This window comes from Erinaceus europaeus, chromosome 10 (assembly GCF_950295315.1).
Source record: "Erinaceus europaeus chromosome 10, mEriEur2.1, whole genome shotgun sequence".
Lineage (NCBI taxonomy): Eukaryota > Metazoa > Chordata > Mammalia > Eulipotyphla > Erinaceidae > Erinaceus > Erinaceus europaeus.
The window spans coordinates 49,465,688-49,493,517 of record NC_080171.1 but is presented as its reverse complement, the minus strand read 5'-3'; the positions used below and the strand labels follow the sequence as shown (position 1 = coordinate 49,493,517).

General features: G+C 38.3%; 1 protein-coding gene across 1 annotated transcript; it reads left to right on the top strand.

Annotated features, from left to right (window-relative positions):
• Nucleotides 1–12,560: 12,560 nt before the first annotated feature.
• Nucleotides 12,561–16,891, top strand: CER1 (cerberus 1, DAN family BMP antagonist). The gene is made up of 2 exons (XM_007536058.2): nt 12,561–13,837; nt 15,760–16,891. The coding sequence occupies exons 1-2, from the start codon at nt 13,325–13,327 to the stop codon at nt 16,072–16,074; spliced, it is 828 nt and encodes a 275-aa protein (XP_007536120.2). The 5' UTR covers nt 12,561–13,324; the 3' UTR covers nt 16,075–16,891.
• The last annotated feature ends 10,939 nt before the right edge of the window (nt 16,892–27,830 follow it).

Sequence of the window (27,830 nt, the reverse complement as noted above, 5' to 3'; positions counted from 1 at the left end):
ATGGGCTTTTTAAAAAAGTTGTTTAAAAAATGGAAATATTGACAAGACCGTAGGATAAGAGGGGTACAATTCCACAAAATTCCCACTGCCAGAACTCCATATCCCATTCCTTCCCTTGAAAGCTTTCTTACTCTTTATCCCTCTGTGAGCGTAGACCCAGGATCATTATGGAGTACAGAAGGTGGAAGGTCTGGCTTCTGTAATTGCTTCTCTGCTGAACATGGACGTTGGCAGGTTGATCCATAGTCCCAGTGGTAGAGACTTTCTTTATGAGCAGAGGAAAATGCTCTGGAATCAAAACTAAGTGAAAGTTTTGCATCATGGTGAGTATACTAAAACCACTGCAGTGTACAGTTTAAAATGGTGACTTTTATGGGGAGTCTCTCAATAAAATGCAATTAAAAATATAAAAGCTTATTGTAGAAAGTTATAAATTGATGAATTTGTTGGTATGTATCTGACTCCATTTTTGTTTATTTATGTAGTTGGCTATGGGAAAAGAACTGCTGATGTGGCTTTTTAAAAAATTTATTGGAGTGTCTTATTGATCTTCCCTCTTCTCTATCAATCATGGGAAAACTGCTGCTGATGGTAGAGTGTATCTGGCTGTCTGTAATGTATTATTTGCCATCACTTAAAAAAAATTTAATTTGGTAAATTCTTAGAACAGGATCATGGAGAAAGTGAATATACCATCTTCATAACTTATACATATAAATACTCATTTTGAACAGTTTTTATAGGTCTTATATTCTCTTAGGCAATAAAGTTGAATTTATCTTAAGTTAGGGACAAAAATCAACCAACACTTCTATGAAAGGCCTCATGAAAACCCACAAAACATTTTCCAATAAAGTATGAATTCAGCTTTTGCTTCCATTCTACCTGCATCTTTTGCCTTCCAAAGGCAATAAACCCAAACTTACTCCACAGAATAAAAGTATATTTAGATTTAGCTATATGCTGCCTACAAGTACAATTTACATATACAAATATAGTTAAAAATAGATGTGAAAAACAAACTTAAATTTTTTATCCTCTTTATTTATTGTCCAGAGATAGCCAGAAATAAAGAAGGGGGTGACAGAGATGGAGAGAGACAGAGAGACACCTGCAACATGTGCTTCAGCACTCATGAAGGTTTTCCCCTGCAGGTTGGGACAGGGGCTGGAACCCGGAGCATTGTAACATGTGTGCTCCACCAGGTGCACCACCACCTGGACCCAAAAGAAACTTTTTAAAAAAGACTTATTTGCCATTATAGTTGTTGCTGTATCCCAGCACATGAACAACTCTACCATTCCTACTGGCCTTTTTTTTTTTTTTTTTTTTGCCTCTAGGGTTATTGCTGGGGCTTGGCGCCAATACCACTAATCCACTGCTCCTGGCAGCCATTTTCCCATTGTTGTTGTTGTTGCTGGATAGGACAGAGAGAAATTGAGAGAAGAGGGGGAGATAAAGATGGAGAGAAAAAGACACCTGCTGACCTGCTTCAGAGCTTGTGAAGCAACCCCCCTGCAGGTTGGGAGCCTGGGGCTCAAACTGGAATCCTTGCTCTGGTCGTTATGCTTTGCACTACGTACTCTTAACCCACTATGCTACCATCGCCTTCCCCCACCCCCTTTTTTTTTTTTTTTGACAGAGGGTAAAAGACAGAGACAGAAAAAGAGAAAGAGAGAGAGAGAGATGTAGAAACACCTGCAATACTGCTCCTATGCATGGTAATATGTGCATTTACCAGATGAGTCACCATCTGGCCCAAGAGAAACATTTTCCCCCTAAAGTTGTGTCTCATTACTTTTTCATATGTAAATAATTTTGATACACCAGTAGTACAGTCACCAAATATTTATTGAATATATATTTTTATGATGATGTCTCAGGTTACAACATAAAATCCTATTTAATCCATAGTGTAAGTAAAGGACAAGAAATTTCTCTTATATGCTCTTTCTTACACTGCAGTTGAAATCATTTGGTGCAATCAAGCTAATGCCCAGTTTCATCACAGTATCCATTTCTTCACGAGTACTAATACTGCTCACTGGTAGAAGACAGGTAAAAATACAAGCAAACATGTCTAACACTATAACTTCATCATGCATAATGTCTTCACTATTCTTACACCGGTTCCTTGTAGTGACTATATATAGATATTTTAGGTTATAATTAATTAATAAAATACTCTGGGAGCTTTCACCAAAGTCTTAAATAACATGCATCTCACTTATCAAGCATGGGAAAATATTTTTAGATAGTCTTAAACTAACCTATCTAAAAGTATATTTTAGTGAAAAGAGTACTAACAAGGATTAAGAAATTTTATGAATTTAAAAAGTTAATATACCAAAGATGGTATAATAATCCTAAACATTTTTTGCATTTAATAGCAAAGTTTAAAAAACACATAAAGCAAGAACTATAGCAGTAAAAGCCAAGGAGAAATAGACAAATCTATAATTATTGTCAGAAATGACAATGCCATTCTCACAACAATTGATAACTCAAGTAAACAGAGAATTGGCATAGTTATACAAGTGAAGGCACTGTTAATCTATTAACCTACTGGTGAACACCGCATCCAAAACTAGCAGCATGCATATTCTGTTTAAGTGGACCAGGACCAGTCATGTTCAGGGACAAAAAAAAAAAAGAGTCTCAATGAATTAAAAGGATCCAAGTCGTACAACACATGTTCTCTTACAATAATGGAATTCAATTTGAAATCAATTACTAAAATATCCTTGTAAAATCCCAAAATGTCTAGAAAATTTCTTAAACTCATGGGTTAAGGAGAAATTCAAGTGGAAATGAAAAAGTAAGCTGCACTGAATAAAAATGCAAAAAGCATATCAAAAATGTGTAGGAAGCAATTTGGGAGAATTTTATAACATTAAATGTCTATATGAAAAAAAAAAGCTCAACAAGTATTAGGATATGTTTTAAAAGCAGAAATTGAGGGCTAGGAAGATAGCTCAATATCTAAGCACAGAACTTACAGAATTGGCATGCCTGGGACCCCTGAGATCGCAATTCAATCCTGTTACTACATTATGTCAAGAGTTTAGCAGTGCTCTCCCCGCCTTTTCTTATGCTTTCCCCCTCTCCTAAAATTAAAATTTTCTTTTCTTTTCTTTTGCCTCCATGGTTATCACTGGGGTTTGGTGCCTGCACTACAAATCCACTGCTCCTGGTGTCCATCTTTTTTTCCATTGTTGTTGCTGTTGCTGCTGCTGTTAGATAGGACAGAGAGAAATTGAGAGAGAGGAGGGGAAGGCAGGGGAGAGAAAAATAGACACCTGCAGACCTGCCAACCCCCCCTGCAGGTGGGGAGCCAGGGGCTCAAACTAAGATTCTTGTGTGGTCCTTGCGCTTTCTGCTATGTCCTTTTTTTTCTTTCTTAAAGATTTAATTTTAGAGGGGATCAGGAGGTAGCACACCAGGTTAAGCGCACACAGTACCATGTTCAAGGACCTGGGTTCGAGTCCCCGCTTCCTACCTGTGGGGGGAAGCTTTACTAGCAGTGAAGCAAGTAGTGCAGGTATCTCTCTCTCCTTCTCTATCTCCCTTTTTCAATTTCTCTCTGTTCTATCAAAATAAATAAAAAATTAAAAAAGAAAATAAATCATTGAAATAAACATTATTTGAAAACATCAAGGAAATTAATAATTCTCTTGCCAGACCAGTCAGAAAAAAATAAATGAAAGACACATATTACTGATGTCAAGAATAATTAGTGACACCACTCTATATTCAGTAACTCTCAAAAGAACTCAGGGGAATATGATTTCATTTGCTTTATTTCAGATGGTGAGGGTGAGTGAGGAAGAGACACCACAGAGCCACTTCTCCACTATGGAGCTTTCCTGGTGTTGTGGTGATCGACGTGGTGCTCACTTAACTTTATTAAAGCCATTTTAAGAGAGAAGTGATGAAATAATTTCCATAACATGATAAAAAAATTTTTTTAAGTTGAAATCATCTGCCTGAAGATATCTTTGTTCAGGGCCATAAAATCCAAAACAGCGCAAAACTACACAATTTAAATGTCCAGTGAAAAAAGAGGGCTTCACGGAATATTAGACTATCTTCATTAATGTGTTTTGAATATAAAATGATGTTGTACCATTTTTTCCCCATTATTTTAAAGGGAGGCAGACAGAGAGAGACCACTGCTATGCTCTATCATTCATGAATCTCTCTGCGCTGTGGTGCCCTATGAGGTGTGGGAATCTCATGTGTGACTAGGCACATGTTCTACTGGTAGGTAATCTCATGGCCCCCACATATGTCACTCGTTTCCAGTTATGAGAGGCTTTATTTTTTATTTTTTATTGAGGAAATGCTGGTTTTGTTTTGTTTTTAAGAAAGAAGAGAGTTGGGCTTACTTAAAAACTGTCTCATTGCCCTCCTCTCCTGTGATAATACCTCCATTTAAGTACCTCTGCTAATTACTTGGATCACTTTATAGTGTGCTTACCCATTTGTTGCTTGCCTATGATTCTAATGCAATGAGTTAGCACCTTAATGTTAGTTCTCTCTACATCCTGAATTCCTCTCCAGAGGGACTTTGAGCATTAATGTAACCAGCCACTATCTGTACTTTTTGATGTGAGAGCCTTTGGACACAGTGGTATTGAGAACTTGAAATGTGACTCGGCCGAGAGTGGGAATAAATTTGTAAGTTTCATTTCAATGTTCATTTTATTTTAAAATTCAATTTAACTTGTGCCAGTCCCTGTTCAGGGCACCATATGCCGGGCTGGGCTAGCTTCACAGGCGGTAGAGAGGTGACCAGGGACTCATGGCTGAGCTGGGAAGCAGTATCTCGTTTATTAATCAGATACATCGCCTTTTATGCATCTCTTCACCGGAAGTGGCAAGCTAGAGGAAATGACTAGGAGAGGGGGCGGAGCAAAAAAGAGCGCAAAAAGAACATAGAAAGCTTCCATCTGAATCCAAACTATTGTACTTACTATTGAATGTAAAACATTAATGCACCAATAGAAAAAAAAAAAAAAGAAAGCTTCCATCAAACCAGTGGAGATTAAATCAATACCCTGCAGGCAGGGTGGGACCCAGGTAAAACAGTGATTATGTAAATAGACCACATTGTAAGTAATACAAGCAAACCTAATGTGATGATCAAAACAGAAGGTCAGAAGGTCTTATAAAAAGAATTTAGAAGCATACCAACAAACTTGAATTGATTAAAATTTAAAGTTCAGTTGTTAGTGGCTACTATCTAGTATATCTCAGCAAGCCTTAATTTCTGTATTATCAGAATCATTTATAGTCTTTTCTAACTTTATATGTTTCCTTCATAGTTTGATACACAAAGTAGATAACCAGTTGTGAGGATTGTCACATTATATAATTTCTTTTACTGCTGAATAAATTAGAGTAATTGCAACAAAACATGGAAAGAAGTCTTTATGAAATACTAGATTATCTTCATTAATATATTTGGTCTTTCTACAAATAAGCAAATAAAATATTTTTTTGTTATTTTAATTTAGAGATAAAAGTTGGGAGTTGGGAGACAAGACAAAAGATTATTTGCTTTCATGATGAACTGAACTTGCATAGTAGTCATTTTTTCTAAAGGGGATGGTTTTTCTTTTTAAAGATCTTTATTATTTCGAAAGGTGTGTGTGTGTGTGTGTGTGTGTGTGTGTGTGTGTGAGAGAGAGAGAGAGAGAGAGAGACCAGAACACCGCTCAGCTCTGGCTTGCAGCATTGCTGTGGCTTGAATCTGTAATCTCAGAGACTGAGACATTAAAGTATTTTGTATAACCTTTATGTTATCTACCCAGCCTAAGTATCATAGCGTCACATTTTCCAATTTTTCTTTCATTTAGTATTAAGGAATGCACTTGTAGGATATATTGAGGATTCCTCATGCCCCAGATTAACACATAAAGACTAGGGGCTAGGTGGCACACCTGGTTAAGTGCACACATTACAGTGCACAAATTTTTAGAGGAATGCTTCACAAGTGGTGAAGCAGGACTGCAGGTGTCTCTCTGTCTCTCTCTCTTTCTCTCTATCTTCCCTTCCCCTCTTAATTTCTCTATCAAATAATAAATAAAAACATTAAAAAATAAAAATCTTATAAAAAAAACACTGAAATGGTCCTAAATGGAAACAAAGATGGCTTAGAATATATGGAATCAAGAAGTCAGGGGACCAACAGAGATTGACTCCAGTTGGAAAGCTTTCTTGACTGCAGGTTTCTTATCCCTCAGAGTCTAAAAAAAGAAAAAAAAAAAAAACAACTTCTTAGTATTTCAGATCTGAACAAAGAGATGAATGTGTGCTTAACTGTATGGCAAGCCTGTGCCCACAGTCAGGTATCCAACAGAAAGCAGGACTGGCTGAAAAGTTCTGCTTTGCTTTGCCATTTTATTATCATGATATTTCCGTTTGTCTCATGCCACTTTATTTCTTCATTCCCACACCTTGAAGGGAAAATGTGTAATAGTCTAATATTTATGTTACAGTTAGTTAACATTATGTTTTTGCATAGGTGTTGCCAAGATAGTTGAGCCAACCCTTATTTATAGAGAGTAGAAATTGTAAATTTGTCTAAAATCTTTCATGAAATGATGGCTTTAATATTTGCAAAGTTCTTTTTGGTGCCTACTTTTGGAGGGTCTTGGAGAAGGTTGCCAATACAAGGTGTCATTGTTTTAGGTTTCTTACCCACGAATTGCTTCCCCCTGCCAACTTCCCTCTCTTTTGGCAACTTCTCCTCACATTCTGTCCTACATTTGGCCCTGAGTCAGTTGAAAGCTTTGCAAGTTGATTTTCCATTCCCATCTGAATTTTAGCTTAGTTCTGGAACTGTTTTCCATGTGTTTTTAATCATTTGTCCATGTGTTATGAGCTTATATGGACAATATGGTTCCCCCAAGCTGCCTGCGTTGTATAAGCAGAAACTGGCAAGGTGGCTAGTGGGGGAACAATTTTCAGACAGTTGCCCTCTACATGCATTTGTTGGTGATACACCACCCCTATATTCCAACTGGAGGAAAACAATTTACAAGCTGCATCAAGTTACCTATCACATACAGCCTCTGGCATCAGTTAAGTTACCTTTTCAGGGTGTGAGTGCCCTGCAGGAGAGCTGTGTCTGGGATCTCTGACTGATGTGACAAAGCTGAAAGACCAACTCTGAGACTTCGGCCAGGTTGTGAAATAAAGAAAGGATTTTTGAGAGTCATCTCAGATTGAATGGAAATTTCATTTTAAAACTGAGTCTAAACACTAAAAATTAAGAGTAAGTTCTTCAGGACAAAGAGGTAACTCCTAAAAATAGTAGACTACAATAAGGACCAGTGTCAGAAGTATCTGTCCACATTTATAGTGCCTTCAGGAACCTCATAAATGTAGAGTGAGGGACCAGAAACAGGAAAACACATTAAACTAAATCCATGATCTCAAAGTTGCTGACAATGCAGTCTCCAGCAAACGTAGGCTCTTTCTCCAAGGAGACTTCTCCCACTGCGAGCAAGACTCACAGGCACCCAAATCATATGCTTCAAGACTGAGGAGTTCTTAAATGGAGGCTTTTTAGAACCTGACTTCTGGAGTCCTTAATAAATCCCAGTGTGAGAGATTAGAAGGTGCCCTCAGAAACCCTCCACTACCAAGTCAAGTGGCTGACTGATAGGTCTGCTTTTGTGTCTTAAAACTACGCAATTCTCAAAGTCTACTGCTTAAGTTAAACTTTCTTTGTTTCAGCTCTAGTTTATGGTTGTTCTGGGGATTGAATTTGGAACCTGGGGGCTTCCAGGTATGAAAGTTTTTTTGTTTTTTTTTTTGCATAACTGTTACATTGTATCCCCAGCCTCATTAGTTTTGAAATAAAAAAATTTGAACACCTTTGTGAATAAAATTCTAGGGTCTGAAATGGTGACTAAGAAAAATGTAGCTCCTGGGGGTCAGGCTGTAGCACAGCAGCTTAAGAGCACATGGCACGAAACTCAAGGACTGGCATAAGGATCCTGGTTTGAGCCCCCAGCTCCCTACCTGCAGGGCGACCACTTCACAAGAGGTGAAACAGGTCGGTAGGTGTCTTTCTCTCCCCATCTCTGTCTTCTCCTCCTTTCTCCATTTCTCTCTGTCCTATCTGGCAACAACAACATCAATAACAACAATAATAATAACCACAACAATGATAAAAACAAGGGCAACAAAAAGAAAATAAATAAAATATTTTTAAAAAAGAAAAATGTAGCTCCTGTAGTCATGGGTTTACATCTAAAGTGTAAATAGAGGTTAAATATTCATGTGAATAATTATTCAATTGTGGTAGCACTACAATGGAAGATAAAACAGATATCAGATGTCATATGAAAAACTAAGTGAGAAAAACTAAAATAGCAAAATACAATGTAGAATGTGAAATTCAGTTCAGACAGGAGGCATTCCCTAGTAGTGGAAATCAGAGTGCAAAATAAATGGGGGAGGGGGAGCCCTTGTAGTCCATGATGGGGCACTGAGTAGCCCATCATGGAATACTTTTGACAGGCTATAGGTCAGGTCATTACGGTGGACACTGAAATCACCCAGACTAATAGTAGGATTTGGGACAAAAAAGAGCATTGAGTCCTGTGACAAAGAGGCTGAGGGGCATGAAATAGCCAAGATCGTGTAGCTGATAATCTGTTAGGAAGAGCTAGGAATCAGATCAAGTTTTTCTGGTATCAATTCCAGATTTATTATTACTTATATCATTCACCTGAAGAACAGTTTTCTACTGAATGAAAAATGATTGAGGTAAACTGTAAAGAAGGGGGAAAGAGGCCATTATACATGTTAAGTGTCTATGAAAGCATGCTAGACTGACTAGAAGGAGAAATTGGGGGTAGAGGTACTGCTTTGACTTCAGGTAGTTCAGATGCATACTGAAGTGCCCTTTGCTGCCTCAGCCTACTTCTCAAATTTGTAGGAACCCTTGCTTACTCTTACTCCTATAAGTAGCTAGTAATCAGTCATGGTCCATGTCTTGGGCACTGTTAGTAGATAGTCCATCTCCAAATATAAAGCGCCCATTATTTGATTATGTTGAGGAATAAACAATAAGTTTACTAAAATACAATAATCTGACATTATGAAGTAATTCTTGGAGGGGGCTGGGAGATTATTTTACCTTGAGTGTACTTTACCTTACGCAAGGACCGAGTTGGAGTCCCCATCCACCACACGGGAGTAGTAGAGTAAGCATCACGAGTAGTGAAACAAGTGTTGTGATATCCTCTCTCTCTCCTACTTTGCATTCACCATCCATTAAAAAAAGAAGAAAAAGAAAATCAGAAATAGTAGAATTCTGCATGAAACCCCAGTGAATCTCTGGCAGCAAGACAAAAAAGAAAAGAAAAAAAAGAGAAAAAGTAGTTTAGGGATTTTTGCCTAGCAGTGTTGGGGTAGGAGAGAGAGAGAGAAAGAGTGAGAGAGAGCAAGAGCGAGAGTGAGAGCGAGAGAGAGAGAGAAAAAGAGAGAGAGACGGAGACCATTAGTTTGATATTTATTAGTTTGGTATTTGTCTTTCTTTGTGGGCTATCCATATTTATCTGTCTTAACAAAATATTAGAGATGAAGGCATAATAGAACAGTTATTTACTCCTCACAGTTCTAGAAGCTGATAGTCTTAAGATCAATGTGTTGACAAGGTTGTTTCTTCTCTTTGACTTGTAGACAACTCCTTCTCTACATGATCTGTCCTCTGTCCTTATCTGTGTCTCAATATCCTCTTCATAGAACAATAGACTTACTGGATCAGGGTTGACCCTCATGGCCTCATTTTAACTTGATTCCGCCTTATGGCTCCTCTTTCCAAATATAGCCACAGTCCTGAGATGTGGAAGGTTAAAATTTCTGTATATGAATAAAAGAACACAACTTAGATGTTCTAGGTGAAAGTCTAAACAGATGGCAAATGAATAAATTGATAATGATGATTTCCTCTGTTATAGGCCAGAAGAAGATTACCTTTCACTGTACAATTTTATGTATTATTTGGACTTTCCACATCTCTATGTGTATATCTGTTACCGAACTGGAATATGAAAGAAAACTATTGCACTATATATATTGCATCCTTGTGCTCAAGTATTTATTTACTAAATAACATAAGCTGGAACCCAGAGTGACAGTCTACTGTGTATTTGCTGTTTGTATCTTCCTGAAAGTCTCTTATCAGCACAGGAACTGGGTCTGCTTTAGCCTACCTGGTATAGCTCTTTATGAGTAAACTAGACTCTTGTTATAGTTTTGCAAACTACATTAGGCCTAGAGAAGGACTCCCTCCCCATATTATCCTCAGGACCTAGTACAGAGTTGACACTCTCATGTATGCTGTATGAATAGCTGAACTAATGATTGAATGACCTGACTACTCAATACATGGAACAAGCTTTGGGGAATAAGAATAATCTTCCTAATGTGTCCTTTCCATAGACTCTGGCAGAGAAGGGAGTGCTGGCAGAGAGTTCTATGTTTTCAATAATACTAAATCGAAGTAGGATAAAGTCTTAGGAAGAAATCACCCTACTTTGCCTTTCTCCTCAACCTATGGGAAAGGAAAACAAAACACCCCCCCAAAAAAAATCATCATTCTTTTGAGTTTTGAAAGAACAATCTAAATTCCAATGACAACATTACTACTATGTATTTTGAAAAGTGAGGTAGTTGTGAGGCAATGGCATGCATTCCAGGCAGCAACTCCCACACACTGATCAACTCAATTCCCTTTTCTGTCTGTCAGATGTCCTATTTAACTCTAATACCCACCTCATACTCCCACTGCCTGTCACCTTTTGTTGATTTAGGTCATTAGGTCTGGGGTTTGCAGGAAAGAACTTAGTCTCTGTCTCCCCCCTCCATCCTGCCTCTTCCTCTCCCCTCTACCCCCCAAGAAAGCACTGGACTTCTCTAACTCCCTTCTGAGATTCTGTAAGAGAAACAGAAATTGTAGCTGTTGTTGCTCTCTCACTAGTACACTGTGGATTCATCCTGAAAATATTTTAGTGCCTAGAAAACCCATTTTAAATTGAAATCAGACTGTAGACCATAATGAACAAGAGTTGTGAGTTGTAATGAATAAGTTATGAGATTGTTCCCTTTGGGTCTCATGCAGCACTAAGACTGCCCAAAGAAGCAGACTTGGGGCTTTGTCAGCTCAAACTCTGCCATACACGGTGGCATTTGGTACCTAATTCACCAACAATTTGTGGTTCTCTCTCTAACACCAGCTTCCTGCTATGTGTTGAAGGATCCTCCAGAACTATATCCATTTGGCTTCATCCAAATTGGAAGCTAATTGTTGTGCCGACTATTTGAATATTCACAGAGGCAGTGCATTTTATTCTAAATGCTATAACACTTTTATGTTCTTAAGAGTAGACTTTAAGCTATCACATAAATATAGCTTTAGAATTAATTTGAAAAGACACAGCGGTGAGAGTTGGATGTCATCTTTCTTAGCTGTGAAAGATAGCTAAGTGGAAGAGGAGCTGAAAATAGATATATTTCCTATTGTTTTCATTACAGGAGACTTGACTGTGCCACTTATCTACACATTTTCTCAACTGGAATGATGAACCAAAAAGAAATTCTTTGTGAGTAGCTGACCTTTATACTGTGAGATGTGACATTTATAAATACCAGAATATGACTCAGAAGAAGGGCAGTTTATGAATAAAGACTAAGAATGGATAACTGATATCCCTATAGCTAATATAATAAGATTACAAAATGTATACTACTACCAGACAATATAACTGCTTGAGAGCAGAAACCACATCTTAAGTATTTTCTGTTATCTCCTAATATTTAACATGATGTCTTTTTCACAAACTAGACTTCTATAATTTCATTCAGCAGAAATTACTTGAATTGAACCCTATGACATGAACAACCTGAGACTCTGAGTAGAATTTCTGGGATAGTTTTCAGTTTGAGAAAATACTGGGGACTATGGTTTATGTCAATAGAACTTCAGACACTGGAAAGTAAAAGCAATCACTGGCTTCCACAATAGATTTTAATTGAAGGAAGATGGCCAGTTCTCAAAAGCCTTATTGCATTGACTGCTTGAGGTGAAATAGAAGTTCAAATAGCTGTCAATTCTAAAAGATACCTTAAAAGAAATAGCAAGTAATAATGTTTATGTAATCTAGATAAATCACTTTAATTAATACTAGCATTGTTTTTTGTTATTGTTACAAGTCAAATACATTGCTTCTATAGAATTCTAGACAAGTAACTATTAAAAAATACTTCATTACTGTAAATAAACTTACTTGATGCTTTAATTCGTAGAAATCAAACTCACTTGTGAGTTTCATGCCCAGCGCTATCAAATATAGTTTTTAGATTTAAGAAAATCCTCTTTTTCAGTTCTGGCTCTTTGTTTAGACAAAGAAAAAAATCAACAGACTAGCGCAAGGGAGATATTTCCCCCACTTCTCTAAATATTGATGATCTATCAGTCTATTACTTAGGAGAAAGTCAAGAAATATGTTAGTAATTGAACAAGTTTAGCTGATGACTAACCAGTTGTGAAATTTTGCACCAACTTTTTTATTCTTAAGGTGAAGGGATTCATTTGCGAATTGTAAATTAGCATATGTGGAGAAAGAATATATTCCCTTTACTCTGGTACCCTATAAAACCAACTGCCTAAATCCACATCTAAGGGGTAGGAGTGTCCTCTCCTCAATATAGTAAACATCCTCCAATTTCTTCATTATAATTTGATTGATTTCTTAGGTGTGTGTGTGTGTGTGTGTGTGTGTGTGTGTATGTGTGTATCTTCATGCATACATGCAAAGAGCCTAAAAGTATGGGTTTGTGCTGAGTGTATGCTTTTTAAGTGCATTTGATATACTTCTCTTGTAAAACTTGCCTTGTCTATACTATCCCAGCACAGGGCAGATGCATAGCAAATGTTAGCTGACCTCGTCTTTCTAATAGCAGTGATTGGTGATTTAAGCAAAGAAGGTGTTGTTTTTGGTAATACTGCTCTTTAAAACCCAGAGGATAAAGTGTCAGCTAATTACCCCCTGAGTCCCAGGCTTAGGAGGGGGCACTCCTTAAAATACACACAACCCAAGTAAAGACAGGACACCATTAGCACCACATAATTGAAGTAAACAGCAAATGTGTTTATTCTGCCTAGCTGTTGACCACCTGCCTCCCTACTCCACAAAGCAGTGTCTGTACATATAGGATCTACTACTCACAGTCCCACAGAGAGTGAGCCTGTCCTTTGTGTCTCATCATTTGTGCATCTGAAAGACCCTCGGGGTCCCACAGCATGCATCTCTTCTTACTTCAGCTGTTAGTACTTCTGCCTCAAGGGAAGGCTGCCTGGCACAAGGGTGGCCACCAGAGAAGTAGTTTAGTTTCTCTTTTGCACCCAGATCGGAATCGCAGAGAGCTATCTAGGGACAATCAGGAGGAAGCCCAGGAGAAGCCGGATTTGTTTGTTGCAGTGCCACACCTGATTGGTGTGGGTGCTGCAGTGAATGACCAGAGGCAGAGAGAGAAGATGCTGTCCAGATTTGGCAGGTTCTGGAAGAAGCCAGAGGGAATACTGTCCCCAACCCCGGACTCCAGTGAGCTTTTCTCTTCCTTCTCGTCAGTTCCACAAGACCTCCCTCAATCAAAGGATGACATGCAGATGGAGAAAACTCTCCTTCCCGAAGAAGCCAGGAAGTTTTGGCACCACTTTATGTTCAGAATGAGTCCTGCTTCTCAGGGAGTCATCTTACCTATCAAAAGCCACGAAGTACATCAGGAGACCTGTAGAACTGTGCCCTTCAGTCAGGTATTCATTATTCAGGGGAAGGGGGAGGTTAGGAAAGAAGGAATCTGAATTAACAGGAGGCAGATGACTAGTTGGGGGAAGGTGCAGAGTAGGGGAAGAAGGTGCTAAGAGCCCAAGTCTGACAAGTAACTCTCAGGTTGGCCCTTGGTCTTACATCACAGGATTTGGTAAAGAATGATGCTATCGCCTAGGTTTCCTTCTAAATTTTCCATTGGTTCTTGGTATCCTAAAAATGATGCAAAAATTGGTATGATGGTACTATCAATATTGATAACCATTCATATAAATGGCACAGAGATTTGTCTTCTGTGTTTTTTATGTCGATGGCAGTCTAACCAGAGAGAAAAGATAATACCCTTAGCTAGAAACCTGTGAAATGAAAGTGATGACCAGAACTCCTCTGTAGTTGTATTTTCCTCACACATTAGGGTGTGAATGAGAAGGTTGACTACATTTGTAGATGCAGTAGACCCCTCCTTAAACTTTCACATCCATTTATGATTGTTTTGCTCCATATATATCAGACCTAACTACCTCATTATTTCATAAAACGTGTTGAGGCTGTCAGGCAGATGTTGCTATGGCATAGGGTCACTATAGCAAAACAATTATTTGACTTAAGACTATTTTCTCACAAGCTCTCAAAAAAAAAAAAGTCTTGATATGAAGTCACATATCAGAAACACCTAACTTCTAACGAGTGAGTTGTTGGCTTATTTTTGTTTCTCATGATCATCTCACTTAATAAGACAAAGGGGCATTCTGGCATCTTCTTCCTCCAGTCTCCCTGGGCCCCCAAAATCCAAATAGTAAATTTAAATTGAGAAGTTGCATCAGATTCTTAGTCATGAATATACTGAACCAAAAGCCATGCGATGCATAGTAAAATTTTACAGTCCAGTAATGTTTCCCAATTAAGCAGGTAGTGCTAAATGGTAATTGTCTGTGCAAGGCAGTTAAGTATTCTGTTTAAAAAGCACGGATATGTAGCAATGACAAGTCAATTATCAAATAATAATGACTGCTTTGTTGGCACATTTGCAATTATGCAAAATTGTTCCAAAGAATCAAGCAATCAAATTGTCTTTGAAAAATCTTATTTTGAATTCTAGGCTAATTAAATTGAAATGTTTGACTCATGTTGAAGGGCACATAAAGTTTGGTGAATGGGATTATAGGAGAGAATGCAATGTAATACACGATGACATGTAGGTATATGTTACTACTTTTCTTCCTACAAATGTATAGTTTGAGATGTATTACAGCCATAGAGTTAAACTCAGGAGGTTCTGATGTGTTCCATGAGCAACTATATTGAGAATCTATCATGTACAATATACTATAAGGACTAAAATATTGAGGTACATATTTAATATAAAAATCTAGTCATTAAACTTTTTTCAACTGGTAACATTAACTAGAAAACATTTTTAAGTTTATTATTGAAAGCACAGAGTAGAATGATTTCATATAAACTTAGGGGGTTCCTACAGGCTAATTTAACATTGGGCTGTCAGAAAAGTCATGAAGCATTTTTGCTTTGGAAAACATAAAAAAAAGTCATGACTTTTCTGACAAGCCAATAATTCACTCAAAATTTAATAATATGGGCAGGGGTAGATAGCATAATGGTTACGCAGACAGACTGTCAAGCCTGAGGCTCCAAAGTCCCAGGTTCAATCCCTTGCATTACCATCAACCAGAGCTGATCAGTGCTCTGGTAAAAAAAAAATTAATTAATTAACGGTGGTAGTTCCAGGTCCTTAGGGATACCATCATTTGGATATTACAAAATGAATCCCCAAATTAGAAAACTTTAATATTTTATTTTAAATTATCCACAGACTTACAGGCTATAGATTTTGTATTATGTGTGCTAAGAAAATATTCAAGACAATTTAATGGAAACATATTTTTTTTAGGCTGTCACTCATGAAGACTGTGAGAAAGTGATTGTACAGAACAACCTTTGCTTTGGAAAGTGTGGGTCTGTTAATTTTCCTGGAGCAGCACAACAGCACCAGACCTTCTGCTCCCATTGCTTACCTACCAAGTTCACCAAGATGCACCTGCCTCTGAACTGTACTGACTTTGCCCCTGTTGTCAAGGTGGTAATGCTGGTGGAGGAGTGCCAATGTAAGGTGAAGACAGAGCATGAGCATGGACACCTCTTCCAGGATGGCTCTCGGGCAGAATTTCATGTTCAAGATCCCTTTATTCCAGGCTTTTCAACTTAAAGGGTGATCCAACTTTTACTTTTGAAAAGCAAAGACATCATGGCGAAGCTGCTGATTATTCAGTCTGGAAGTATTAAATGAACACAATGAACACGTATTGTTTTAAGAAAATGACAGTTTACAAAATAGTTGTAAAAAATATGACTTAGAGGAAATAGCATTCATCTAGTTATCTGTGCACACTTGAAATCTCGTCTTAATTCTGCCACTAACTAGCTATAAAATGTTATCAAATTGTGTGAGCTTTCACCAATTCGAAATGTTCATCTATAAAGGAGGAACTGTAACTAGATGAATACTGAAGTCTTTCCGCTACTAGTGTGTCATGATCTTTTGTCTCCAAGTTTTGGTAATAGCCTTACATGAGAAGAAGGAAGATAAACCAGACTATTAAATGGACTTTTTTAATGGTTTGCCAAAGCACCAACAAAAGAGTATATTTTTGGAGAAGATTCTATATACTATTACTGCTTTTATAACTCAGATGGTGTTTTATTTGACTTCTGTCAGATGATTAATTGGCTGTGTAGTTATAAGTAGTAACTTGTTTGGCTGCCTCCTAATTTTTGATTACTGCTCATACAAATTCTTAATGTTAGGTCTTTGACTGTGAAGACAGAAAACTGATATTATGTCTCATGGTTTACACAGGAAAGAAAGAGTAATCTTTGCTAGTCAAACAAGTACCATTTTGTGGGGAAGGAAAATTATAAGATCAGTAGCAGACTTAAAGTTCAATCTCGAGATGCCAAAATAACCAAATAACTCCAGTAAATGCCATACTAAATAAACTCTAAGTGATTGAAAATCAAATCAATTTGTGAGTGAACTCCTATCTTCATGCCTACTAGATTAGGAACAAGTATGGGTTCTGTGTTTGGGTAACTTTTTCCCCCCTACTGCTTGAAAGCTCTTATTACAAATTTTAGTCTATAGATGCCATGATCTTAAATGATGAAAACAGCCTGAATATTTTGATTATGTTAAAATTTTGTATATGAAGCATTCTTGGAAATTTTGTAGTATTCAGTTATCTTGTATTTTGTCCTTCTTTGACTGTCCCATAATTTAAAGATATGACCTAGAAAATACCTAGCTAGGAGCATTCCATTGGCGTTTCATGGTTATGTTTTATTTTACATTTGTTTGCTGAATATGCTATGCAGAACTTGCTTTCTCAGAAATATTTTTTCTATAATGTTTCTTTAAAATTTTTCTCTAAGGTGATTTCAGTCTTTCTACTTTCAGTACTCACATACACACATACACACACACATTTATCCACAAAATGACTATTTTTTAAAATCAACACATCTTTTCATCCTATTCTTTCCTATTCACACCCCCTAGCCTGGTTTTTTAAAAAAGTGAATACATTTATATTTAGTGTGTTTTCGGTAATACACAGCACACCAACTGAATATATACTGCACACAGAGACACATGTAGCATTCACATACGAATATACTATATACTCTGTGGTAGTCAAAGACAACCTAATCACCAAGATATGGCTATAAGGATAAAACTGTTAAGCATTAATGATAGCCCAGCTGGTCAATATAGTATGATGCCAAAAGCTACTGAGAAGCTGTCTACTTTGCAATTGCCTAGCCCTGATTATGTAAACCCACCTCTGCCATTTGGATGATCCTATCCCTCCTTATACACTTGCAAATCCCTCTTATCTGTCTTTGTAAATAGATTCTCAAACACAACCCCCAAACAGTCATCAGTTTTATTCACACTCTTGGTCAGCCTTTGCCTCACTTGAGAATTCAAGATGAGATAGATGATAGCTGATAGATGATTTAGCATGAATCTCAGGCACTGCCGACAGTAATGTTCAATAATGTTTACTTACAAAAAAGACACTTTCCATAATGCATGAGAAACTGAGCGTTAACACAAATATCTATTAAGTGTCAGATACTGTGCTGGATTTTCTTTACTTAAATTCTACAATTTATGTAATATATAAGTTATACAATCCTTATAAAAATCACAGAAGGTGAGTAAATGACCAGTCATTCATGTGAGGAAATTAAGTCTTGGGCTGGGGAGATAGCATAATGGTTATGCAAAAGACTTCCATGCCTGAAGCCCTGAGGTCCCTAGTTCAACCCCCAATACCACCCTAAACCAGAACTGAGTAGTGTTCTGGTCTTTCTCTCTGTCTTCCTCTCTTTATGTCTTTATTCTTAAAATATAAAGAAAGAATGGAAGAAAGCAATAGAGAAAGAAAGGAAGAAAATAAAAGAAAAAGAGACAAAAAAAAAAAAAAAACAACCTAGTATAGCCACAGGCCCTTTGGAATATAACTAAAATATGCCTACTAGCTATCTACAAAATGGAGGACCCCCCCAACTCGTCATCTGCACCATTCCAGCCTTTAGGCTCATGATTAGTCAACAATTTTTTTGGCTTTATATGCTAACTCTCTTTTCAGCCAGCAGGTTCCATATGCTAGAATGATGCCAACCAGACTTCCCTGGACAGATGACCCCACCAATGTGTCCTGGAGCTCCAATTCCCCAGAGCCCCACCCTACTGGGGAAAGAGACAGGCTGGGAGTATGGATCAACCTGTCAATGCCCTTATTCAGCAGGGAAGCAATTACAGAAGTCAGACCTTCCACCTTTTGCATCCCACAATGACCTTGGGTCCATACTCCCAGAGGGTTAAAAAATGAGAAAACTATCAGGAGAGGGGATAGGATATGCAGTTCTGATGGTGGGAATTGTGTGGAGTTGTACCCCTCTTATCCTATGGTTTTGTCGGTGTTTCCTTTTTGTAATATATATATATATATATATATATATATATATATATAGAGAGAGAGAGAGAGAGAGAGAGATGGGCCTGATGGTGGCACACTTGGTTAAACACACATATTACTAAGCTCAAGGATCTGGGTTCAAGCCCCCACTCCCCACCTGCAAGGGGAAAGCTTCACAAGTGATGAAGTAGGTTTGCAGGTATCTATCTCTTTCTCTATCTCCCCCCCTCCTCTCTCAATTTCTCTCTGTCTTATCCAATAAAAGGGAAGAATTGCTGTCAGGTGCAGTGGTTCGTAGTGCTGGCACCAAGCCCCAGCTATAACCCTGGAAGTAGTAAATAAATAATAAGAAATAAATCAAGTCTTTAAAAGTTTAATTGAACTACCTATTCTTATTTGGAGTTTAGTTTTGGCTTTTTTTTTTTTTTTCCCTCACCACTAGGGCTTCCCTGAGGTTTTGTCCATGCATGGTCTTACTACTCTTAAGTATTCATTCACTCTTTCTCTCTCCTTCCCACCCAGATAGAGGGAGGAATAGAAACAGAGAGAAAAAGAGGGTTAGGGTGAAGTTTCCCTTTTGGTTGGTGCTCTGATGTAGTGGCTTCAGAGCATATTTTTTATTTGTTAAAATATTTGCTCATTCTGTTTATCAAACAAAATCTTTGTCATGACAGTAAGGAATAAAAAACAAAAGGGCTATTGTGTAGGCAAATAATCCTATCTGCCACAGCCCATTATCAGTTTTTAAAAAAATGTATTTATTTTCCCCTTTGTTGCCTTTGTTTTTATTGTTGTTGTAGTTATTGTTGTTGTTATTGTTGATGCTGTCGTTGTTAGATAAGACAGAGAGAAATGGAGAGAGGAGGGGAAGACAGAGAGGGGGAGAGAAAGACACCTGCAGACTTGCTTCACAGAGGAAGCAACTTCCCTGCAAGTGGGTATCTGGGGCTGGAACCAGGATCCTTATGCTGGTCCTTGTGCTTCGTGCCACGTGCGCTTAACCCACTGAACTATTGCCCAACTCTCCTATTATCACTTTTTAGGGTAAAGCGCAGGTGGGGCAAAGCTCAAGGACCGGCATAAGGATCTAGGTTTGAACCCATGGCTCCCCACCTGCGGGGGAGTCTCTTCAAAAGCAGTGAAGCAGGTGTCTATCTTTCTCTCTCACTTTTTGTCTTCCCCCTCCTCTCCATTTCTCTCTGTCCTATCTAACAACAACAATAATAACCACAACAATAAAACAACAAGGGCAACAAAAGGGAATAAATAAATATTTTAAAAAGTGTTTCCAGAATGTAACCTACTTAGCAGAAAGTCTTGTATATTACACATCATTGCTATACAATTGTTTTTTGTTTTTATTGAGGGGGCTACACTTTACAGTTCAGTCACTGACAGATGCATAGGATTTCACTATGTACCAGGCCCTCAACGTTTTCTTCTCCCTCCTTCCTCACAATCCTTTGCTTTGGTGCAATACACCATATCCAGTCCATGTTTCACTTTGTGTTCTCCCTTCATGTCCCTATTTGTTAAATCCCGCTAATAAATCATTTGGTATTCGTCCTCTTCTTTTTGGCTTATCTTACTTAACATGATAATGTCAAGTTCCATCCAAGAGAATGAAAAGGAAATAACTTCATCACTTTGAATAGTTGGTCACTTTTCTTTCTTTCTCTTTCCTTCATTTCTTATAAATAAGTCTATTTTCATTTCATTTACTTTTTAATAATTTTTATTAAATAAGAGATACACACAGAGAAAAAGACCAGAGCACTGATCAGCTCTGGCTTATAGTAGAACTGGGGTCTAAATCTGGGAGCTCTGAGACTCAGCCATGAAAGACTTTTTGCATACTATTATGCTCTCTCCCCAGCCCCAGTTGAGTACTTTTCCATCATGTACATATACCACTTTTTTTTTTAATCCACTCATCTGTCCTTGGACATCTGGGCTGCTTCCAGGCTTTGACTATTACAAATTATGCTGTTCTAAACATAGGTGTACTAGATGTCTTCTCATTTTGTTTCCTTTGGTTAGATCCTCAGGAGAAAAATTGCTAGGTGATAGGGTAAGTCCGTTTCTAGTGTTCTGATAACTCTCCAGACTATTTTCTGAAAGGGCTGAACCAATTTACATTTCCACCAATAGTGCAAAAGTGTCTAAGCTCTTCCTCAATCTCAAATATAAACAATGGATCTGATAAATTGGAATGGAAAGAAAGCAGGGCGGTCAGAGGAGCTGGGAGACATTTTGGAAATCATTTGCATAAACCACTTCCAAAGGGCACTTAAGGTTTGCATTTTTGGGAAAAGGGATGATTTTTAGACAATACCAGTGGGAACTCTCACCTTATATAGTCTACTGCTCACATTCAAGAGTTCCTACACTAATGAGTAATATCCCCCTGAGCAAAGGAATAGACATTCCTGTAGTACTCGTTTTCCAAGCTTAGGTTCCACTTATCCACCCACATTTTCCGGAAGGGAGTTCAGATATTCGTTTTATTACTTCCTTCCCTTTTATTCTTTTTGTTCATGCTCCCATCCCCCAAACAAAACACTCACCTGTGACCCACCTGTGGGTGGAGACATAGGTTAATGTTTTTCAAGGTAATTATCACAATTTCCTCTTGTCTACCAGCTAAGGGAAACACACCTATTTATTCCAATATCCAAAGAGCAAGAATTTCCTGTCAAAATGGTCTTTTATTATTATTATTTTATTATTATTATTTTTCCTGCAGGGTTATTGCTGGGCTCGGTGCCTGCACCATGAATCCATCGCTCCTGGAGGCCATTTTTCCCCCTTTTTGTTGCCCTAGTTGTTGCAGCCTCGTTGCGGTTATTATTGCCATTGTTGACGTTGCTTTGTTATTGGATAGGACAGAGAGAAATGGAGAGAGGAGGGGAAGACAGAGAGAGAGGGGAGAGAAAGATAGACACCTGCAGACCTGCTTCACCGCGACTCCTCTGCAGGTGGGGAGCCGGGGGCTCCAACCGGGATCCTTACGCTGCTCCCTGCGCTTTGCGCCACGTGCGCTTAACCCACTGCGCCACCGCCCGACTCCCCAAAATGGTTTTTGTAAGTCACGATCCCACTACTAAAAGGAAGCTTGTTCCTATTCTATCAAGAAATAAGTTTAAACTTAAATGGATAAACATATCACATTTGACACAGCTCAAGTAAGACATTTAAAGGATAACACTTCAGGGGGTCTGGGACACAGCAAGTAGTATTATCTGTGAACGAACACACACACACACACACACGCACACGCACACGCACACGCGCGCGCACACACACATATATCCTGGAGCTTTACAGGACTACGAGAATGTAGTGTAAACCTGAAAGTTTTCCAAAATCTGCAGATGTCACAAAAAGAGACAATCTGATTCTCTAGATTGTCTGTAGATATGTTTGTTAATTCTGGCATAGCTCTCAGAAAAATTACAAAGTAGATGAAGTTTTCTTTGGTGTCTACTGTTTCTGCTATCTGCTTATGGTTCCAACTTCAAGCTCCCTAGCCCCTCTCACTTTCATTTCAAGATATTCAAATTTATCTATAATATTCTAGGGCATCTACTTTAGGTCTGTTCTTCTGTGATCAATCTGTTCATCCAGTTGACCTTAGTTGATCCTGTTAAGGAGCAGTTTCTATGACTGGGCATCAAAAAGACTACCATCTTTCTGCCCTTGAGAAAATAGGATTTATCTAACCGGGAAGTTTGGTGACTGGTAACTATAGATCTTAATCTTGGCTGTGTTTTAGAATAAATCACAAGCTTTGAACATTTAAGAATTCTCTTTTGGTGGGTGGATGCGTGGCTGGGGATATCAGGCAATAACTGACACATTTTTAAAAATCCACAGGTGATACTTGCTGCTAGGCCAGATTATGAAGATTTAGATGGTAGTAACAACAATTCTGATCAAAGGAATTCTGAACATTTGCTTCATTTTTTTTTCCTAGAAGGAGAACATTTTGCTGCCCTCACAAATCTTCTTGATCATCCTGCTGGTCCCCACTGGAACTCTCTTCTACATACTCTCAGTTGTTCAAGTGCTACTTGGGTACAGTTCATACCATTTCTTCTCAGTGACCAAAATTCATTCATTCCTTCTTTTTGTTTTTTTAATATTTATTTATTTATTTATTTATTCCCTTTTGTTGCCCTTGTTGAGTTTTTTTTTTTTTTTTTTTTGCCTCCTGGATTATTGCTGGGATTTGGTGCTTGCACTACAAATTCACTACTCCTGGAGGCTATTTTTCCATTTGTTATCCTTGTTGTTTGTCATTGTTGTTGTTGTTATTGTTGTGGTCTTTGTTGGGTAGGACAGAGAGAAATCAAGAGAGGAATGGAAGACAGAGGGGGAAGAGAAAGAGAGACACCTGCAAACCTGCTTCACTGCTTGTGAAGCAACCCACCTGCAGGTGGGGAGCCAGGGGCTCAAAACCAGATCTTTATCCCTGTACTTGTGCTTTGCACCCTGTGTGCTTAATCCACTGTGCAAACGCCTGGCCCCTTCTTCTTTCTTCTTCTTTTTTAACCCAGAGCAAATTGATATGATTATTCCAGTTGATTTTTCTCTCCCCAACAAGTTGCTTTTTTTAAAAAAAAAAAAGTCACATAGTTATTGTACATATCTATCATTTAGCTTTCAGAACATTATAATTAAATAACTCTCAAACATTAGAGTGACTAAATACTGACTTACGGTGCTGATAACCAGTGCTTTCTCTGTTCCACATTTAAGTTTGGGTATCCATCCTCATGATTTTTTCATTATGAAGCTTCTTAAGTATACAAAAAAATTTTTTTAAGTATCAAGAACATCTCTGTTGTGTACATTTTATCTCAGCATTTGCAGTCATTTCCCCATTTTTTTAGCTCTAAAATTGCATGAAGAAGGTCCATTATTATATATTTTACATTGTGGAACCATTTGTAGAACCATTTCCATTGTAGAAGCATTTCCATTGTAGAAGCATTTGAAAGGAAATTATAGACCCCACGATACTTCGCCATCAGTATGCCAGCATGCATTTCTTAAAATAAGAATATTCTGCTACATAATAAGGATAATGATATAATCATCACCCCTATAAATAAAGCTAATGGAAATTAGCTTTATTTCTAAAATATCTAGTCATTTAAATTTCAACAGGCCCCCTCAGGGTCTAGTTCTCTCTCTCTCAATCATAGTGATAAGTTTTGTTTTTTGTGTTTTTTTTTTTACTTTTATTATAATAGGCTAGTGGTGGGGATCTTTGGAGGGAGTGAATAGGACTCAGGAGACATAAAAAAAATGTGTCAGGTTAGCTCTGGGTTGATTTCACAAATCAGGAGAAGCAAATGTCCCAGCTTGCCAGAGGTTAATTCCACTCGATAAAGAGCCTATGAGAAACCAGACAGGTCCAACCACTCCTAGGATGCACATCCACATACCTGTGCTAACAATATGAAAGGTGAAATGTTCTTCTCTCTCCTAGAAAATTTTAAAGGTAATCCTCCTGCTCTCATTTTTTTCTTGCTCTCATTTTTATAGTAGAAAATTGATTACAAAAAGGCACCTAATGAATTAACTTCACACATGATTTCCTGAGTAAGGTTTCCATCAGTGGAAATGAACAATTGAATGATTCTCTGATGTGAGTCAAGAGTTAATCCTTTGACCCAGCATTGCACTTTGGGAGCTATAAGTAACAAGAATCATGGGAGTTGTATTATAATACTTCTGTGCACTCTCTAATATTGTCTCCATAAAATAGCATCAGCTGCTGCTGCACATGGTGTAATTTTAACATGCTCTTTTAAACAAAAAAAAAAAAAATGACAGCCTGCCTATAAAAGATTTCATGATGACAGCTGGTGATTCCCATGGCAATTAATAAATGACAACATAATTATGATCAGGAAAGAATTTATCAAAATGCTGATTCTTACAAATCAAGGCTTAGCATTAAATCCTCAGTTCAGGACTTTATTACTTTTTTTTTATTCCCTTTTGTTGCTCTTGTTATTTTATTGTTGTAGTTATTATTGTTGTCATCGTTGGGTAGGACAGAGAGAAATGGAGAGAGGAGGGGAAGACAGAGAGGGGGAGAGAAAGATAGACACCTGCAGACCTGCTTCACTCCCTGTGAAGCAACTCCCCTACAGGTGGGGAGCTGGGGGCTCCAACAGGGATCCTTAAGCCAGTCCTTGCGCTTTGTGTCACCCGCGCTTAACCCACTGTGCTACCGCCCGAATCCCACTGCAGGACTTTCTTTTTAAAATTTGTATTAGTAGGGAGCCGGGCGGTAGCACAGTGGGTTAAGCGCAGATGGCGCAAAGCACAAGGACCGGCCTAAGGATCCCGGTTCGAACCCCGGCTCCCCACCTGCAGGGGAGTCGCTTCACAGGCGGTGAAGCAGGTCTGCAGGTGTCTATCTTTCTCTCCTCCTCTCTGTCTTCCCCTCCTCTCTCCATTTCTCTCTGTCCTATCCAACAACAACAACAACAACAATAATAATAACTACAACAATAAAACAACAAGGGCAACAAAAGGGAATAAATAAATAAAATAAATATTTAAAAATATATATATATAAAATTTGTATTAGTAATAAAATAGTGATTAACAAGATTGTAGGATAACAGGGGTACAATTCCATACAGTTCCTAACACCAGAGTTCTGTGTCCCATCTCCTCCATTGGAGACTTCCCTGTTCTTTATCCCTCTCTAGGAGCTTGGACCAAAATTCATTATGGGGTGCATAAGGTGGGAATTCTGACTTCTGTAGTTTCTCCACTGGACATGGACATTGGCAGGCCAATCCATACCCCTAGCCTGTTTCTATCTTTCCCTAGTAGGCAGGGCTCTGCAGAGGTGAGACTTTGGGACACATTGGTAAGGTCATCTGTCCAGGGAGGTGAAGATGGCATCATGGTAACATTTGTAACTTGGTGGCTGAAAGGCAGTAATATATAAAACAGGACAAGTTGTTTAATAAATAGGAACCCAAAGGTAGGAATAGAGAAAATGAAATTTGGGGTCTTCCAGTAGGAAGAAGTTAGGAAGTCTATTTTAGGTATGTTCCAAGGGGCCCATGACTTTAGTAATTTTTGCCTGAGCTTGATAGCTAACATGAAGATGGACTAAAAATTGTCTGGGAAGATGGTATCAGAATTTAGAATAGGGATAGAAAGCTAGATTAAGAAAGAGAGTAGTTTCCAAATATGAGGAAAGTATATAAATACCATTAACTTTTTTTTCCCCATTGATCTGACCCAGGGCTCATACATATACATATTTAGCACAAGAGTCTGTGTAACATCTGAGCTCGAAGTCCGTGGTCACACCTAGGAACATTCTAGGTTGAACTCATTTCAGGACCAGTCTTCCTCAAGTGGCAGAGTTGGCTGACCCAACCTCCCCTCAGAGAGGGAGGTGGAGGCAGTCCCTACCATTGCTGCTCTACAGTGAGGACAAGGACTTCTTAAACTTGTAGTGTTCAGTAGGGTCATTCATAACTTCAAATTCTTCCCCAGTAGCAAAAATGACAGGACAGAGAGAAGTTTAGAGGGGAGACAGAGATGGAGAGAGAAAGAAAGACATTTGTAGCACTGCTTCACTACTTGTGAAACTTCCTCCCTGCAGGTGGGATCTAGGGGCTTGAATTCAGGTCCATTCAACCAGGTGACCACTGCCCCCAGCCCGCTCAACTCTTTCATTTTTGCTATTATCATTCTCTTTTTTTTCCTTTTCTTATTTTTAATTTTTTAAATTTCTTTATTGGGGAATTAATGTTTTACATTCAATAGTAAATACAATAGTTTGTACATGCATAACATTCCCCAGTTTCCCATATAACAATACAACCCCCACTAGGTCCTTTGTCACCCTTCTTGGACCTGTATTCTCCCCACCCACCCACCCCAACCCCAGAGTCTTTTACTTTGGTGCGATATGCCAATTCCATTTCAGGTTCTACTTGTATTTTTTTTTCTTTTTTTCTTCTGATCTTGTTTTTCAACTTCTGCCTGAGAATGAGATCATCCCATATTCATCCTTCTGTTTCTGACTTATTTCACTTAACATGAATTTTTCTTTTTTTTTTTATTTTTTATTATTTTTTATTTTTTTATTTAAGAAAGGATTAATTAACAAAACCATAGGGTAGGAGGGGTACAACTCCACACAATTCCCACCGCCCAATCTCCATATCCCACCCCCTCCCCCGATAGCTTTCCCATTCTCTATCCCTCTGGGAGCATGGACCCAGGGTCATTGAGGGTTGCAGAAGGTAGAAGGTCTGGCTTCTGTAATTGCTTCCTCGCTGAACATGGGCGTTGACTGGTCGGTCCATACTCCCAGTCTGCCTCTCTCTTTCCCTAGTAGGATGGGTCTCTGGGGAAGCTGAGCTCCAGGACACATTGGTGGTGTCTTCAATCCAGGGAAGTCTGGCCGGCATCCTGATGACACCTGGAACCTGGTGACTGAAAAGAGAGTTAACATACAAAGCCAAATTGTTGAGCAATCATGGACCCAAAGCTTGGAAAAGTGGAGAGGAAGTATTAGGGAGATACTCACTGCAAACTCTAGTATACTTCTGCTTTCTTACTTTGGTGCCATATTCCAAACTCAGTCAATTTCTGCTTTGCGTTTCTACTTCTTTTTTTTTTTTTACATGCATAACATTCCCCAGATTCCCATTTAGCAATACAACCCCCACTATTTCATTCATCATTTTTCATGGACCTGTATTCTCCCCACCCACCCACCCACGCCAGAGTCTTTTACTTTGGTGTAATACTCCAATTCCATTTCAGGTTCGACTTGTGTTTTCTTTTCTAATCTTGTTTTTCAACTTCGGCCTGAGAGTGAGATCATCCCATATTCATCCTTCTGTTTCTGACTTATTTCACTCAACATGATTTTTTCAAGGTCCATCCAAGATCGGCTGAAAACGGTGAAGTCACCATTTTT